Genomic DNA, 17,526 nt, shown 5'->3' on the forward strand with positions numbered 1-17,526 from the left:
ATAAAAAAAAGTGAGTTTGTATATTAATTATTACAGTCAATTAATTATTAATATCAAATAAAGTATATACATATTTATCTAATAAACAATTAAAGAACCCACTGGGAAAAGGACTAACGGCTAGTCAGCAAGAGCTCACAAACATACGTCTTCATCGAAAGACAGCCGAAAGCAAAGTGAGTGTGTTTACATCCAGGCAGGCGGTCCTACCCATCTACCAGGCAGTAGTTATTACCTAACCACCTTGTTCAAGAATTTAACGGCCGTAATTCCAGCCTACGCTGAAAGTAATCCCTTATGTAAAGGACCGAGGGCTTGTATACAGTGTAGGAACAAATGATTTTTACTTGAAAATACTTCAGTGAAATTAGATGATATACATACATACATATCAGAAAAAAAGTCTGGATGCATCATTTTAACATGAGAAGAATGGAATGGAGTGAATTTTACAATTATATCAACAGTCTCAAAATGAGACGAATGGAATGGAGTGAATTTTACAATTATATCACCAGTCTCAAAATGTACAAGAAAAATTTTATGAACATTTGCATATGGGCCAAGGATCATTCAATTTATTACTCAGCAAATTTAACGAGAGACTGAATAAACCTGCAAAAAAACATCAAAGAACAAATTTCTCATAAAGGATGTGTATCATCTTCTAAGCTTAGTCCCATTTCTATACAGGTCACTCGGCTCGGCCAACATGGAACCAGAGGAATTTATTTCTGGTGATAGAAATTCATTTCTCGATACAATGTGGTTCGGATCCCACAATAAGCTGTAGGTCCCGTTGCTAGGTAACCAATTGGTTCCTGGTCACGTAAAAATATCTAATCCTTCGGGCCAGCCCTAGGAGAGCTGTTAATCAGCTCAGTGGTCTGGTAAAACTAAGATATACTTAACTTATACAGGTCACTGTTTTGGATGATCCGCTTCCATCTACCTCTGTGGTGAGCTTCTGCTTCATCAAGTCCCTTGTACCTCAAGTCTTCCCTCGAATAATTTCTCCACCTCTTCCTTAGTCTCTTTGTCTTCTTCTACCCTACACTTCCATCTCTATAGCTTGCCTTCCAAAAAGGTCTTCCTCCCTCCTGAGTAGGTGTCTGTACCATCTCAAGTCTACCCTCCTGCTCTTGCTTTGATATTTTAACCACCTTCATTAACCCTCTTATATGTATATTCATTCCTAATCCTATCCTCCCTCATTACATTGGACATCCATCTTAACATTCCTATCTTTGCTACAACCAGTTTCTTCTCTGTCTTTGTTATACTTGCCATTTCTGTACCATCCAGCATAACTGGTCTTACCACTGCTTTATGGAACTTTCCCTTTAGTCTCAATGGCACTCTTGTCACAAAGGACTCGAGAGGAAGCTCTCCAATTGTTCCAACTTGCTTGTCTCATATGCTAAATGCTTTACGTACTTCTACATCTATTCAATTGAGCAGGATGGCTCTGACCTACTTATCCTCCAGTGCTACCCTCCACCCCCCCAGAGCCTCTCTTCTTTCTGCACACACCACGATGTCATCGGCATATGATATGCTCTGTATCTCTCTTCACCCATTATGTGATCCATCACAATATTGAAACTAGATGGGTTAAGGTCTGATCCCTGGTGTAATCCAACCCTCACCTCACATCCTTCATTCTCTCAAAACACTGCACCTCACTCTGGTATACATATATTCCAATACTCTCCTGAATCATCCATACATACTTCTCTGGGACCATCTTCTCCTTAAAACTACTCCAAACTGCCTGTTTATGGATTCTGTCATGGGCATTATCAAGGTCTATGAACACCACATGTAAGTCCCTAAACTCTCTCTGAAAAGTCCCTTAGCTCTCTCTGAATTTCTCAATTAGCTGCCTCAGACAGAACATACCATCTGTTTTTCCAATTCCTTACAGAAACTGTATACAAACATTTTATAAATATGTATTACAATAGACAGCTTACAAAACTATTTGTAGTTACCACTAAATATGTGGTGAAACATGCTTGAATATTAATTGTATAAGTAGTCACCAAGTATGTGTTCTTTTTAGACTTGGAAGTTTTACAATTATAAAAATGGAAACCATGATACATAACTATAAAGCAAATGGAAAAAACCTGAAGTTTGTTTTACCACAAATTAGAACTTTAGAAAATAAAGTTACACATGTGAACATTTAGTCTTAAAATCTCAAGTGAATAAAATCATGAAATCCATTGTGTGGGGGATTTTGTAGTTATCACCATTTCTTAAAGGATATTGATCAACAAAAAGAATTTAAAAATAAAACGAATTACAATAAACTATCACAAACTATAAAACAGACTTGAATATAGCTTTACATAAAGCAAGTCATTAATTAAAAATAATAAAAATAAAATTAAAAAGATAAAACTCATTCATTATTGAAATATTATTTGCTAACACACCACAAGTGCCAATGCCAATAATTGGTAATTAGTTCATGACAAGAAAATATAACCTGAGAGGATGTTATTGGTTACATTCTTCTTACGTATGCCCAACAAACTTTCTCCATAAGTCTGTTTAAGGCATTTTGTATGCTTTGGTATAAATTCCTGCCTCTTACATTCTAACTCATATTCTTTTCAAATCAAAAAGTATTGTTACAGATCTCAACAAATCCCCCAGAATAAGTATTGCTTAACTACTTACTGCTAGTAAATGATGGTTGCTGATATTACAGAACCAGTTACGACTTTAATATTTATAAATTTCTGGAGAAACTTTGTCTGTTAATGAAAAGGCCGCCGCCAAATTTCCAATAATCAGAAAAGCTTAACAGTAGGAAGAGGATACATAAACAATATATTCATCATCACAGGTAAATGAACGAACAGCTTTTGAAATTCTAACCAATTATGTATATAGCTATAGAAACCTGGGGCATGATATGGAGGAGGAATTTTTTTTAAGTCATTGTCAGACAAAAATTTGCCCTACTAAATAAATCAATCTTCCAGTTCTTACACACGATGAGATGATATTAGATTACCGGAAGCATTACTGCAATTAATAATCTGGACCAAATATTCCACACACACGAGAAACCAAAACTATTCAAGCCTATAAATGCAAAAGAGGGAGTTATTATACTCATCTGGTATAAATTCCTAAAATCTTTTATATCCATTTGAAAACTACATCATCATGTTAATATTCTATTTACCTATGCTTTAAAGCTGAAATACTAATGCAAAAATTAAGTGTTTCTTTGCTTATTACCATAAATTTCTACCACCTTCAAACTTGTTAAAATATAGGTCTTATACCTATCATAATATTGTTAAATTCTAGTTTACTGAAGTATAAACTGCACAACATACCTTGAGCGAAGGTACATGAACCACTTCATTGTACTGGTCCCGAGTTACAATAGTAACAATAGCAGGCCACCCTGCTCTCATATCATCTCGACTATATAGCACCTCACATGCTCTGACATCAACGTATGAGTCAGGCTGTAACCATCGTGCCAAACGTCCACCACTTGTTCCACCAGCACAAGATACAAAATCCCGAAGAAATAATCTTTCATTGGAATGACAACTGGAAAAATAAGAAAAAAATTACTTATGAGGTATCCAGTGATCTCAAGTTACAAACTGAATAGAAACAATTTATAGCAAGAAATAGTAAAGGCAACAGCTGCTTAATTGTCTTTAGCTTTCCAAGACTCCTAAGATTTGATACATACAAAGTATATCATCACATAACTGTAAAATTTCAAAACACTCACTGATATTTCCATTGAAATGTGCCAAAACTTCAACAAGAGAGATTGTACTTTTCTGAAAGTTTTGTTATAGTTTTGTGTGTTTTCCTTATTTGTCTAAAGTGGAAATGTGCATTGTGGGGAAGTAAGATGCAGGCAGTCCCTAGGTGCCAGCGGCCTCAATTATTGGCGATCATGTTTTATGGCGCTTGTCCACCTACGAAAATTAGTGCCACTATGCGCCAATTTCTGCTTATTGGCGCCAATACCTGGGTATTGTCATCGACACATACCTAACAGGTCCGCCAATATCCGGTTATCAGCACCGGTACAAACCATTAGCTATGGGGCAAAGGTTTCTTTTCATCATAAGAATAACTATCAGACACTCTGTTACAAACATGAATTACTTTATTACGAATATAGGTATCTACTATAACCGCAAAGAAAACTTATTACATAGGAACAAATCCGTGGCATTCAAGTAGTGGTTTGAGGAACACCTACACTTTTCAAAACTATTTTTTTCCTGACAGTTTCACCTTTTACTTCAATTTCTAACTGTCGAAGCATTCTAAGAAATTCAGCAACACGATTATCATCTGTAGGCCCATATTCATTATGGCAAAATCTAATGTTTTCCTAAACAATAACTTCATGTCCTGTGAAACAATTGGCTTTTGGCTCTAAAAACAGCCAGTATCAAAGAAGAACCATTTATCAAATGACCATGGATCTGGACAGATTCTCTACCGCTTCCAATGCAATTTCTGTGAGTACATAAGCTGCTCCTAGCATTTTAATGCCAGGCAACTCTAGAATATCCATCATATTTGATACTGTCATTAGGGGTCATGTTTCCAGCTAACTTTACATTAGATTTTACTAACCTTTTCTGGAGTATTATTGGGTGGTACAACCATAGATATAGAGGAGAAAGATTGGATAGCCAAACCAGTTTGTGACTTGCACTGCCTGGTGCCATTGCTGTGTTTATTATGTAACAATGACACAACTAATACATCTAATGGGAAGCCCCATACTCTAAAACTGTCAAATGATTTATGCACCATGTACTAAATACAATATGTACTGTATGGAGAAATAAACAATATTTAATTTTGCTGTTATATTTCTTCTACAGTTAAGCCATATCGTTTTGCAGATATGATGACGTTACATCATTATGATCATGTTGCATCGACAGCCAATTTTCTCAGCAGTCTTTAATGATAGGTAAATGATCTTTTAAGCATTTATCAAGGACAATATGTACTATATGTATAAGTAAAAATATTTCTTCTGTCTGCTGTAGTTTCTATACACTTGAGCATCATAAAAGGGATTTTGACAAAGGAAAAATCTATTTCTGGGCAAGGGCCCGTGTCGCCCAGTGAAATCCCCCCCTTTTTACACCCACCCTTGGGCCCAAGCTTGGTCTTCTAACTCCAAGGATGGCCGCTAGAGGCGCTCGTGCTGGCGTGGGAGCGCTAGTAGTAGTAGTTACTGGCGTGGGCTGTGTATCAGCTCTCTCTAGCTGGAGGATTTTGTGAAGGAGAGATCTAAATGACAAGAGGTCCGTGGTAGTGGTTTCACTTGCCCCAGAAACCATACCGACACCCTCTTTATATAGGGTGAGCGAGTCAGAATACCCTTGACATCCCATTTTAGTTTTTCTCTGGTAATGTTAGTAATATTTGCCTTAGAAATAACAACTAAAAGGATATTTCACTGGGCGACACGGGCCCTTGCCCAGAAATAGATTTTTCCTTCGTCAAAATCCCTTTTCTGGGCTCAGCCCGTGTCGCTTCGTGAAATAGTACCAGAGAATTGGCCACAAGCTTGAGGAAATTCAAAATACTATAAGGTGATAAGAAAAAACCAAATATATTAGAGGAGTATAATCTAGAGTAATAATTACAGAAGTTATCGTATATGTACTTAAAATAACTTATGGTAACTTATGTTAGCCTTATGATAACTTACAGGAATTTAAAACTAAACTTATGCTAACTTACGATAACTTAAAACTAGACAATGATAGATTATATACAGATGTGAGTAATCCTAGCAGAAAAATAAGGAAAACATCACGATATAGCCTTTTGGCAGCTAAGGCTCAAAACAGGGTATAACCTGGTGGCACGATTACAAGAAGGATATTGGTGAGACAGGTAGAAAGGAGATCTGGATCTACGACTGAACTACTTACAGTGTCAGGAGAAACTGTGTTTCCCGCTGCCACTGCTGAAAATTTAAGAGATTCTAAGGATTTCAGGTAGTGGCGCCTGAATCCTGTCGGCGACTTCCAGCCTGTGTACTTTTTCAGGTCATCAAAATTCATGTGTTGGAAATAATTGATTGAGGTGGCTACTGCCCTAATGTCGTGGACTTAGGGGAACGAATCTGGGTTGGCTTGTTTAATAAAGTCCAAGATCTGTTGTCTAATTCCCTTTAAGGAAATAGTGCCACCTTTTTCCCTCATGAATAAGGGGCCTGAGGATCTTGTAGATGTCCTAGAAAGATAGGCTCGTAAGGTCGTCACTGGACATAGAGAAGGGACTTGAGGAAGAGGGAGGATCTTCCAAGGGGCCCACCTCATTAAGGGATCCTCGTTTTTGGCCAAAAATTTTTGATCTGGGGAGAGGAGAACTTCTCCTGATGGAAGAAATTTGATATGGCCTGAGTCTCTAGAAAGGGCCGACAGTTCAGATACTCTGGCTCCTGAAGCCAGACTTAAAAGAAATAATGTTTTCCTTAGGAGGGGTATATAGCTACATGAATCGTTATCAGTACCTGAAGCCAGTTTGAGAACATCATTTAAGAACCATGAAACTGAGCTAGGTCTCTCTGATGGTCTGAGCCTAGCACAAGCTCTAGGAATAGACGAGAAATAAGAATCTGTTAAGTCTATTTTAAAACCAAATTGAAAAATTTTCTTTAGAGCTGACTTGTAGTAATAGTACTGGCTGCTAAACCTTTTTCAAATATGGATCTGAAGAAGGAGATAGCCAGGTTAGTAGTCATGGTTCGAGATTCTGTTTCCTTCAGGAAATTGGCTAGTTTTTTAACAGCTGCGTCATACTGACGTAGGGTTGATTCTCTTTTATCCGATTCTAAGAAAAGGATGTTTTGATGATCAATGTTTGCATCTCTTTTAGCCGCGAACTTCATGAAGTCCATAAAGTTAGGGGTTTGAGAATTCCTGAGCAAGCGAACACAGTCCTCGTTTGTACTGGTTGAGATAGCTTGGGATTGGGAATCCGTTGAGGTCGGAGACCCAATTCCAGAAGTAGTGGAAACCAGTTGCTCTTGGGCCAATTTGGGGCTACTAGAGCAACTTGTCCCTTGAAAGTCCTGAGTTTGTTGAGAACTTACAACATTAGATTCACTGGGGGAAAGATGTACACTTTCTTCCACTGTTTCCAATCTGGTTCGATTGTGATGCGAAAAGATCCACCTGGAGGCCTGGGACCTTTTGGCACATCCACTGGAATGAACGCCTGTCCAGAGACCACTGAACAAGACAGGGCGTCTGCTATCACGTTCCTTACTACCGCCAGGTGAGTGGAGGATAGGTGCCATTTGTACTTGGCTGCTAGTGAGAATATGGCTATCATGACATGGTTCACATGACTTGATTTGGATCCTCCTCTGTTGATGCAGTGTACTACTACTGCACTGTCCAATACCAGCTTGATGTGAGATTTCTTGGCTGGTAGGAGCCTCTTCAATGTGAGGAACACTGCCATAGCTTCTAATACATTGATGTGAAGCTGGCGAAACTGAGGAGACCAAGTCCCTTGTACTTTTTTGAACTGAGAATATCCTCCCCATCCGCTTAGAGAAGCATCTGTGTGGATAACAAACGCCGGAGGGGGGAATTGAAGAGGAATCGACTTGGATAGATTCTTGGCCTCCACCCAGGGGCGGAGTCGCTTGCGGAGAATCGGCGGGATGGCTGACAATCTGTCCCGAGACTTGTTGTTTGCTCTCGAGCGCCAGACCCGGTTTATGTCCTTCAACTTTGCCTTCAGTAGAATGTCTGTCACTGAGGCGAACTGGAGAGAACCTAGGAGTCTTTCCTGGTTTCTCCTTGATGTTCGTTTCCATTTGAGGAATTGTCTTGTTGCTTTGGCTATTTCTTTCCTTTTGGCTAGTGGAATTGACAGAGTATGGGAACTTAAATCCCATTGATTGCCGAGCCATTGAAAGCGGGAGTCCGGCGTTAGCCTGGACTTGGTCTTGTTTATTTGGAACCCCAGATGTTCCAGAAACTGTATTACTTTGACCGTTGCTTTGCGACATTCTTCGACGGTTGTTGCCCAAACAAGCCAATCGTCCAGATACGCTACTACCATTATCCCCTGAGACCTTAGTTGCTGAACTACTGACTCCGCCATCTTCGTGAATACCCTGGGGGCCACGTTCAACCCGAAGGGCATTACTTTGAAGGAGAATGCCTGGTTCCCTAGTCTGAAGCCTAGGTACGGGCGGAAGTGTCTTGCTACTGGGATATGATAGTATGCGTCTGTAAGATCGATAGAGGTGGTGACGGCCCTACGGGGAAGTAAGGTCTGCACCTGCGAGATAGTCAGCATTTTGAACTTGTCGCAACGAATGAATAAGTTTAGACGGGACAAGTCTAAGATTATTCTTCGTTTGGTTGAGCCTTTCTTTGGCACGCTGAACAAGCGACCTTGAAACTTTAAATGCTTGACTTTTGACACTACTCCTTTCTGAAGGAGTTCTTGAGCATACTCCGTCAATTCCGATGTTGGCCGTTGAAGGAAGGTCTTGGATGGAGGAGGGCCCTTGATCCAGCTCCATCCCAGTCCTTTGGACACAATACTTTGTGCCCAATTGCTGAATCCCCATCTGTGGCGATAGAGGAACAGTCTCCTTCCTACCTGAGGATCCTCACTGACTTGGGGCAGGTCTTGACCCACATCCTCCCCGGGAGTGTTTGCCTCTGCTAGGTGTTCTTCCGCTGCCCCTTTGGCGAAATGCACCCCTAGCCCTACTGCCTCTTCCAAACCTATTAAAGGGTTGGAAAGCTAGGCTTTCAAAGACTGGGTTGAAGGCTAGGTGACACTGCGAAAGAGGTAGAAGACTGGTTCTGGGGAGTCAGTAGGAGGAATTGCTGGGACTGACTCTTCGAGGTGGAGGGTTGTGCCACCTGGGAGACTGGCACTGCCTGTACCACCTGCTGTTGTTGGGTAGCCTGGAAGGGTTGGAATTTCCTAGGCTTTTTCAACTTTTTAGTAGAGGAAGTAGGTTCAGGCTTCCTCTTACTTGAAAGTCCCCAACGGACTTTAACCCTTTGAATACGACTGGGTCGTATACAATACGTTTCCTAAGGTATCCCAGAACACGGCTGTATCGTATACGGTCACTGGCAATTTCCTTTCATGTGGAAGACTGATGATTGAACTACTAGCCTGTTTTTTCTTGATATGATTACAATCTGCCAGTTCACATACTGTGAATTCATATAAATGTGTGCATTTCCCTAAAATTCATTATTTTTCATCAATATGTCGTAGGAGGAGGAGTCAAGCGTACGACATCTTCGAGCTTGACCGCCGGCAGATCGAGAGAAGAGCTCTCGATGACGATAATTATTTTGTAGACTTTCTCGGTTAATTTTCTAGATATGAAAATGAATGGGATTTAGAAGGCAATTAAATGAATAATTATACGCCTGGTGCAAGAGACAGTGATGAAATTTCAACCGACAGTGAAAATAATGAAAATCTGCTACCTAACGAAAGTAACGGTGTTGAAAGAAGTCGGATACAGCGACTGCGAGTTGACTCAGGTGATGTGGGAGTGGGTTGCCAGTAAGTTCCAGCCCCGAGATATCGTATTTGACGGCAGTAGCATGGCATTACGTCAAGATGTAATGCAAATGAAAATTCAAAGGAAGTACTCCTAAGTAGATCATGTTTTTCAATTTTTCGATAACGACTTTATGCGGCTGACTATTAGAGAGACAAACCGTTATAAATATTCCTTGTTGATTACAATTGGAGATGCAGTACCAAAATATATGCGAAAGTTTGCCCAGGTTACTGTGAACGAAATGGTACGCTTCCTGTGTGTGATTATGATCATGTCGCATCTAAGTAAACGTCGCATCGTTGATTACTTGATTACGCTTGAGGCATACTAGACAAAAGGAGAATGAGAAGGCTGATGGCAAGGGACAGATTTCATCGAATTCTAGCTCTACATTTCGTTGACAATTCACAAGGGAAAAAAACATTTCGTTGATAATTCACAGGAGAGACCCAGATAAAAATGAAATAAAATAGATAAATAAACTAGTGTTTGTCAATGTGCGTAGCAAAATCAGGGAAAAATTTCAACCATTCCAAGATTTATGCATAGATGAAAGTTTGATGGTATGGAAGGGAAGGCTTAGTTTCAGCAAAATATTCCAAATAAAAGAAGTCGATTTGGAGTGAAAATATTTGAACTTTGTGATGCCCAAACGGATTGTATTCTCGATTTTATAATAAATCTACAGACATATTGGTAGATGAAAACCTAGGCGTATCTGGTTCTGCGGTAAAAGCATTTATGTCTACGTATCTCGGAAAACATGTGACATGTAAACACGATTGTTACCTACCCACATTCACCAGGATCAATATTATAAACCACTTATGACCAAAATATATAATTGTGTAGTGTATGCAGTTTTCGTGACCTCTAGATATATAAGTACATACCTTTATACATACATACAAATATGCATTCATGCAAACATACATACAAGCGTCCACATACAAATAAATAAATAAATATTTAAATGTAAATATATATGTATGTATGAATGTATGTACTTATATATCAAGAGTGTATACATTCATACATATATGCATGTATACATACAAAAATACAAACAAACACATATACCTCTGTTGATCACAATATATAATTGTGCAGTGTATGCAGCTTTTTCGTGGCCTCTAGAGATATAAGTACATAATTCCATACATGCATACAAATATGCATCCATGCATATGTACAATCAAATGCGCATCCATACACACACACACACACACACACACACACATATATATATTTATATGAACGTGATAAATCCATAAATAAAGGTGTGTGCGCGCGTGTATGCATGCATATAATATATGTATATTATATATATATATATATATATATATAGATATTATATATATATATATATACAAATATATGTGTTTATTTGTATGTTTGTATGTATATATATACAAATATGTATGTATGTATGAATGTATACGCTCTTGATTTATAAGTACACACATTCATACATGCATACATCCATATATATATATATATATATATATATATATATAATATATATATATATATACATATATATACATATATATATATATATATATATATATATATATATATATTTATATATATGGATGTATGCATGTATGAATGTATGTACTTCTATATCAAGAGTGTATAAATTCATACAAGTATGCATGTATGAATGTATGCATACAAACTTACAAACAGACACACATACCTGATATATATAATATATATATATATATATATATATATATATATATATATATATATATATATACACATTATATATATATATAATCACGCACACACACACACACCTTTATTTATGCATTCATCTTGTTCCAAACTTTCGTGATTCAATTATACACACACACACACACACACACATATATATATATATTTATATATATGGATGCGCATTTGATTGTACGTATGCAGAATGCATATTTGTATGCATATATGAACGTATGTACTTATATCTCTAGAGGCCACGAAAAAGCTGCATACACTGCACAATTACATGCTTTGATCAACAGTGGTATGTGTGTTTGTTTTGTATGTTTGTATGTATACATGCGTATATGTATGTATGTATGTATATATACACTCTTGATATATATGTACATACATTCATAGATACATATATATTGACATGTAAATATTTATTTATTTATTTATTTGTATGTGGATGCTTTTATGTATGTATGTATGTATGCAAATATATCATTTTTGTATCTCTTATTAGGACTGCACTTGTATAGTCAAATTTTATATAGCAAATGAACTCCGGTGTGTACTTACACCGGAGGTAAACTGCTCCACAAGATCATAGCAGATCGAGCAGGCTTCATGGTGCCAGACCGCTATGTCCCCATAGCGGATGGCACAGACGGCGTGGGTCTGGCAGACCTCATGGCCACAGGGGTCCTGTAACACAGCGTTACAGCCGGATTCCTGGCAATGGGTAGCCTGTAAGTGAACAGATACATGAGTATCAACACTGACTAACAGGACAAAGTCCGTTAAGAGATATGACACTTCGTCGGATGCCGGAGTGGATAAAAATAGGTGTTAGCCTTCTCTTGTTCTCCTGTAGTGGTGAGTGTCCAATGGGGCTGGTATACTAGTTAGAATAATTCCGGCGCACCGGGGTAAGGAGTTCCACCAAACTAGTAACCAGTCTATAACTGTATAGAGATGCATGTAATGGAGCTTCTCTCCGTCACCCCCTTAAGGAGCTGACGGAGCCAGCAGAGCCCGCCACTGGCGCGGTGGGTAAGAGGGGTGACCAGGGTAGGAGAGAGCGGTAAGGGACCTGAGGGGGTCTGAGCACGGTCGAGCGAGGTGGCCAGCCGAGCCCGAGCGTACAGGAGACCCCCCTGTGGAACCCAGGGTGAGAATGGTAGGAAGAGACAGTCTCAGATGTTCCCCCCCACAGACTACCGTATTCTCTCCAGGTAGAGAGGAAGAGGGGAGAGAGCCCGGATGGGACGGTTGCCGTGGCAACATGAGCGAGCGATATTTGCCTCCCCCCCCCATGGGAGAGGGGGGGGGAGCAGGGTGGGGGGACTGAGCCGGTGGCTCATGGCGATCGCCTGGTTCACCTTGAACGTGGTAGGGCCACGCGGTAGGATAGACCCGGCAAACTGCGGTAGCCTAGGCTACCTCTAACCGTCTCTAGCATGCAAAACAAAATAAACAGTGTTATCATAATAGAAAGGAAAGGAATCATCAGAAATAGAGAAAGAAATGTCCTGGAGAAGCTAGGCTAACCGGCTGGGAGGGAGGGCGCCTAACTACTCGGGAGCTGGCCTCTGCCGATACGTGGTAATGGAGGGCGACGGCCAGGGTAGTAGGACTAAAAAGAGAAGGACACATGTCCTAAAACACCTGACAGACCTAGACAAAGGTACATGCATGCATGAACACTGAGCTAAGGTAACAAGGCATATGCTCAATCGAGCTAGATTCCCATAATAAAAAGAAGAGCACATCTTGCACAACACGAAAATGTAATCATATAATACTGCAAGTCATAGCTACAACGGTATGGGAGACCGAAGAAGCCTGAATAATGAAACACGTGAGGCGAGCCTGTAGCCATGTCGCAGAGGGCACCGTTATAGAACCTAATAAAAGCGGTAAAACGGGTCCTAGCTGGCTAAAAATACGTGAAACACTTAGGCAGTACTTAACTAAGCTGCGGCGATGGCTTGGAGCTCCATGGCGAAAGATAAATCGAGAAACGGAAGCACAAAAGCACAGCGAGAAAAAACATGTGTGTGCGGGATGCTGCTAACGAAAAGGATGACCGCTAGAGGCGCTCGTGCTGGCGTGGGAGCGCTAGTAGTAGTAGTTACTGGAGTGGGCTGTGTATCAGCTCTCTCTAGCAGGAGGATTTTGTGAAGGAGAGATCTAAATGACAAGAGGTCCGTGGTAGTGGTTTCACTCGCCCCAGAAACCATACCGACACCCTCTTTATATAGGGTGAGCGAGTCAGAATACTCTGACATCCCATTTTAGTTTTTCTCTGGTAATGTTAGTAATATTTGCCTTAGAAATATGAACTAAAAGGATATTTCACGAAGCGACACGGGCTGAGCCCAGAAATTTACTGTTTTACTTTCTAGAGGCAGCACTAATTATTATCGTTCTTTATTCATGGGTCAAACCGACAGGCAGTAAAATTTGACAACAGTATGCTAAAATAATTGTCATCTCCAATGCTGTCAGCCCATATAAGCTTCATTCACAAGGATGTACTAATAATAATAGCCTAGGTTTAATAGCCTGATACCTAACAGCCATTATTCAACAGTCTGTGCAATCATTTTATTGGATTTTAAATTTTACTGCACGTACAGTATATCTGATATTATTAACAGGGATGCAATTAATATTGTAGTTTGCAGGGCTGTATAAATCTTGCCATTGCCAGTATTGATGTACAAGCAAGCTTGGCCCTTCTTGTTGCTTCTTACTTGGCTGAATCTGCTTTGTTCCCTCTTAACATATTCTGGACTTCAAAGCTGTTGCAGAAACTTAAGCTCATACATAACAAAAAGTATGAAAATGTTCTTTGGCCGAAAATGTTTGCTGCAGTGTGCGATCCATAGTTGGCTCTTTATTCCTTCTGCAGTTTTAACCCAAGTAAGGTAGCGGCCTCACTCTTTGTTCTTGTTTTGAGAATAATACAAAAACTGAATTGACAAAACACAATAATTATACAATCACAGCACATAGAAGGTGACGCAAATCCCGCTATGGCAAAATTCACACAAAAAACTTTGGTGGACTACTGACGGCATTTTCCTTAGAAAATACAGAGCACACAAGGATGTATTAACAAGCCCAGATAGATGGGGATGGTATACGTCAGGAAGGGCATCCTGCCATAAAATCCAGACAAAAGCAAATATGACAGTGTACTTTCATCAGAAATCTGATAGTGCTAGGGCATCCCTCATAAGTGATGCACAGGGGTCTCGCCTGCACCTTGTGATAAATGGGCAATGGCTACTGGGTAGTGGGCGCCATCAGTTAAAGAAGACTCCAAAAGATGAGAAGAGCGAGGAGAAGGAAGATGGTGGTAGTTTTGAGAGTTGGAACTTTGAACATGGGGATGATACTGGAAAGGGAAGAGAGATAGCAGATCTGATGGAGAGCAGAAAGAGAAGCATTTTGTGTGTGCAGGAGACTAGCTGGAGGGGAAATAAAGCAAAAGAGCTGGGAAGTGGATATAAATTGCTATATAGTGGAGCAAATAAGAAAGGTAGAAATGGAGTGGGAATAATTCTATCAAAAAGCCTAAAAAACAGCATAATAAGCATGAAGAGGACAAGTGACAGAGCAATCAATAGTTGTGAAACTGTGCCTAGATGGCAAACATCATGAGTGTTTATGCCCCTCAAGCAGGATGTGAAAAAGTTGAAAAATTGGCATTTTGGGAAGAAATAGACTGACAGTTTAGTGAAATACCAACAAACAAGAGATTAATTACTGATGGTGACATGAATGGACATGTAGTAAGGACCCAAAAAGTATTGAGAGGGTGCATGGTGGCTGGGGAGTTGACAAGAGATATGACGAGGGAGAGAGAGTTGTGGACTGTGCAGTGTCATTTCATTTCGTATTGTCAACACCTGGTTTGAAAAGATAGAAAATCATTACCATGGAACTATAAACATGGAATGGACATGCGTGTATAAATGTATTGACGCTGATTATCAATGCGCGGAGACTTTGGAAAGGGTGGAGAAGGCACTGAATTAAGTTATTAAAGCATAGTCTTACCGACGCTTTTTCGCTCTGTTGTCCTTAATTTTCCACAGATTTTAATAAATATAGGCTCGTTGGAAAGCTCTTGAAAATCCCTTTTAAATGCATATAATTAAGCATGTAGAAAATACGGCGCTGCAGTGTTTTAAGTAAAGATGCTCAGATATCCATTTTACCTGGGTTTGCTTCTATTACTCTACTGTTCCAAACTTTTTAATATAAATTTTAATAAATTTATCATCGTTTAAAAGCTCTTGAAAAGCACTTTCAAATGAACCCAATGAAGCTCGTATATATCTCATACAATAAAAATAATCATGCATGGCATGCCATGTTTTGAGACAGCGATTTCACGTCTTTGCCATGGGGTTGTGTAATAACCACTAAAGCCTGTTGAACCCCTTATATTTAGTATCCTTCTAAGTATCAAAGTCTTTATACTCCGTGCACGGACGGGATGCCGAATGCATTTTTGTCGAAGGACAAGAAGCAGAAGCCAGGAAGCCCAACGGACAGAAAGCCGAACAGACATTAAGTCGAACGGACAAAATGCCGAATATTGCTAAGATTAGGAAAGATAAATATAAGCAAAAATAATAATAGGATGATAACATTTGCTGGGAGATATAGATAACTTTTCACTAATTCGATAATTACTATTTAACTGCTTGTTTAATTAACAATTACCTAGTTTACTAATACTGCTTTGTAGTTATATATTTTTTCTTTATTAAAATTTGACTATAAGAAAAAAAACAATAATAGATTTTTTTTCTTCAGTCATTAGAAAATCGATAAGAAGGCTTTTTCTTTGTTTGTTTTGAAATTTCAGAACACATAAAAGACAAAAGGAGCAAAATAAAAGTAAAATGCTTGATAATTATTTTATTTCGGCAATGTTTTTAAAAGTAAAATATTTAAAAATTGTGAGCCAGAGATCGTAGAAACGCTAATCCTTCGTCCTTATAAGAACAAAATATGGATTTTATTCTATCGTTAATGGCATCGTATTTCTTGTTAGGTCGTGATATATCAATCCCTGCAGAAGCCTGCTCAATTAGAATTTCATTACATGCTTGTTCATTCCTGATAACCTTTAGTAATTTGGTGAGTGTTGGATGGGTTACATTAATTCTCTTTTTAAAAGCCTGATGCCAGCCTTCAAGGGAATTGTTTATTCTCGGTAAATGATCATTAACTCTAGTGTGAACAGACCACAAATCAACATCAAACAATGGTTTCCTCCTTCGACCTCGCTGGATTATCCCTAACCACGTACTTTCGAAGTAAACCAAAAAATCACTAGTAATTCATCAGTTTCAGCATCTAAGGAATTCACCAATTCGTCAAATAAATCATGTACATCTGCAGGTGGGACGAAAGTAAGTGCTTGTAACTGCTTGATGAAAATAGCATTACTGGGTTCAACATACCACTGCTGTAGACCACAAGACTGGATATTACGCCATAAACATTGGCCAAAATGAAAGAAAAAACCTGATATAGATGAATTAGGAAAGTTCTTTTAAATGCTATTTATTGTTGCTCTTTCGAAATCAACAGTTATTGAATCAGGCTCCTGAACACCTCTGCTTTTTAAAAATCCAAAAATTTCGTCATATGTTTTTTCTTCTTTGTTACTAGCAATACAATACACCAATGGCAAGGTTTTACTTTTTAAAACAAAGGCATGTATGGTATAAAGCTGTTTGCTTAAAAGAGCGGAGTCAAATGTGCTATCAGTAAACCATGCTTGTTTTTTACATAATAATTCCAAGTTATTTTCTGTTGATAAAATTGTAACAGAGGTGGTTTCATAAAGACGAAAATTCTCGCCACGGGTTGTCATGTCCAAGTCTTCACTTTCTTCATTCTTTCTTGCTCGCCTTACCATTCTTGCAAGTGTTTCTCTTTTAGGTATAGAACCAGCAATGCTGAGCGGCAGTTCTTCCAAGACATTATTTATTACACGGCTTGCTACCTCTTCTGTTTGTTCTGCTGTAGTCTTCATTTTATCCAAAGCTTTTAAAATGGTATTATGAGCACCGTCGGGAGGATGTGAATGATCTGAAGCTTGTCCATGTTCGGTATCACTGATCGTTCTAATTCTACCATTGCACACTTTTCGTCGCTCACATCTCCAATAAGTAGTTTCTTTAACAGTT

At 39.0% G+C, this 17,526-nt stretch overlaps 1 protein-coding gene across 11 annotated transcripts in view; it reads right to left on the reverse strand.

The window, feature by feature from the left end:
* Positions 1-17,526, reverse strand: part of LOC135224515 (E3 ubiquitin-protein ligase MYCBP2-like) — a 1,655,355-nt gene that overhangs the window by 523,675 nt on the left and 1,114,154 nt on the right. For all 11 annotated transcript variants that reach the window (XM_064263565.1, XM_064263560.1, XM_064263570.1 and 8 more), the window contains one exon: positions 3,363-3,585. In XM_064263565.1, the coding sequence (XP_064119635.1) occupies positions 3,363-3,585 (223 nt within the window). The remainder of the gene's footprint in view (positions 1-3,362; positions 3,586-17,526) is intronic.

The sequence above is a fragment of the Macrobrachium nipponense genome, chromosome 12, assembly GCF_015104395.2.
Source record: "Macrobrachium nipponense isolate FS-2020 chromosome 12, ASM1510439v2, whole genome shotgun sequence".
NCBI lineage: Eukaryota > Metazoa > Arthropoda > Malacostraca > Decapoda > Palaemonidae > Macrobrachium > Macrobrachium nipponense.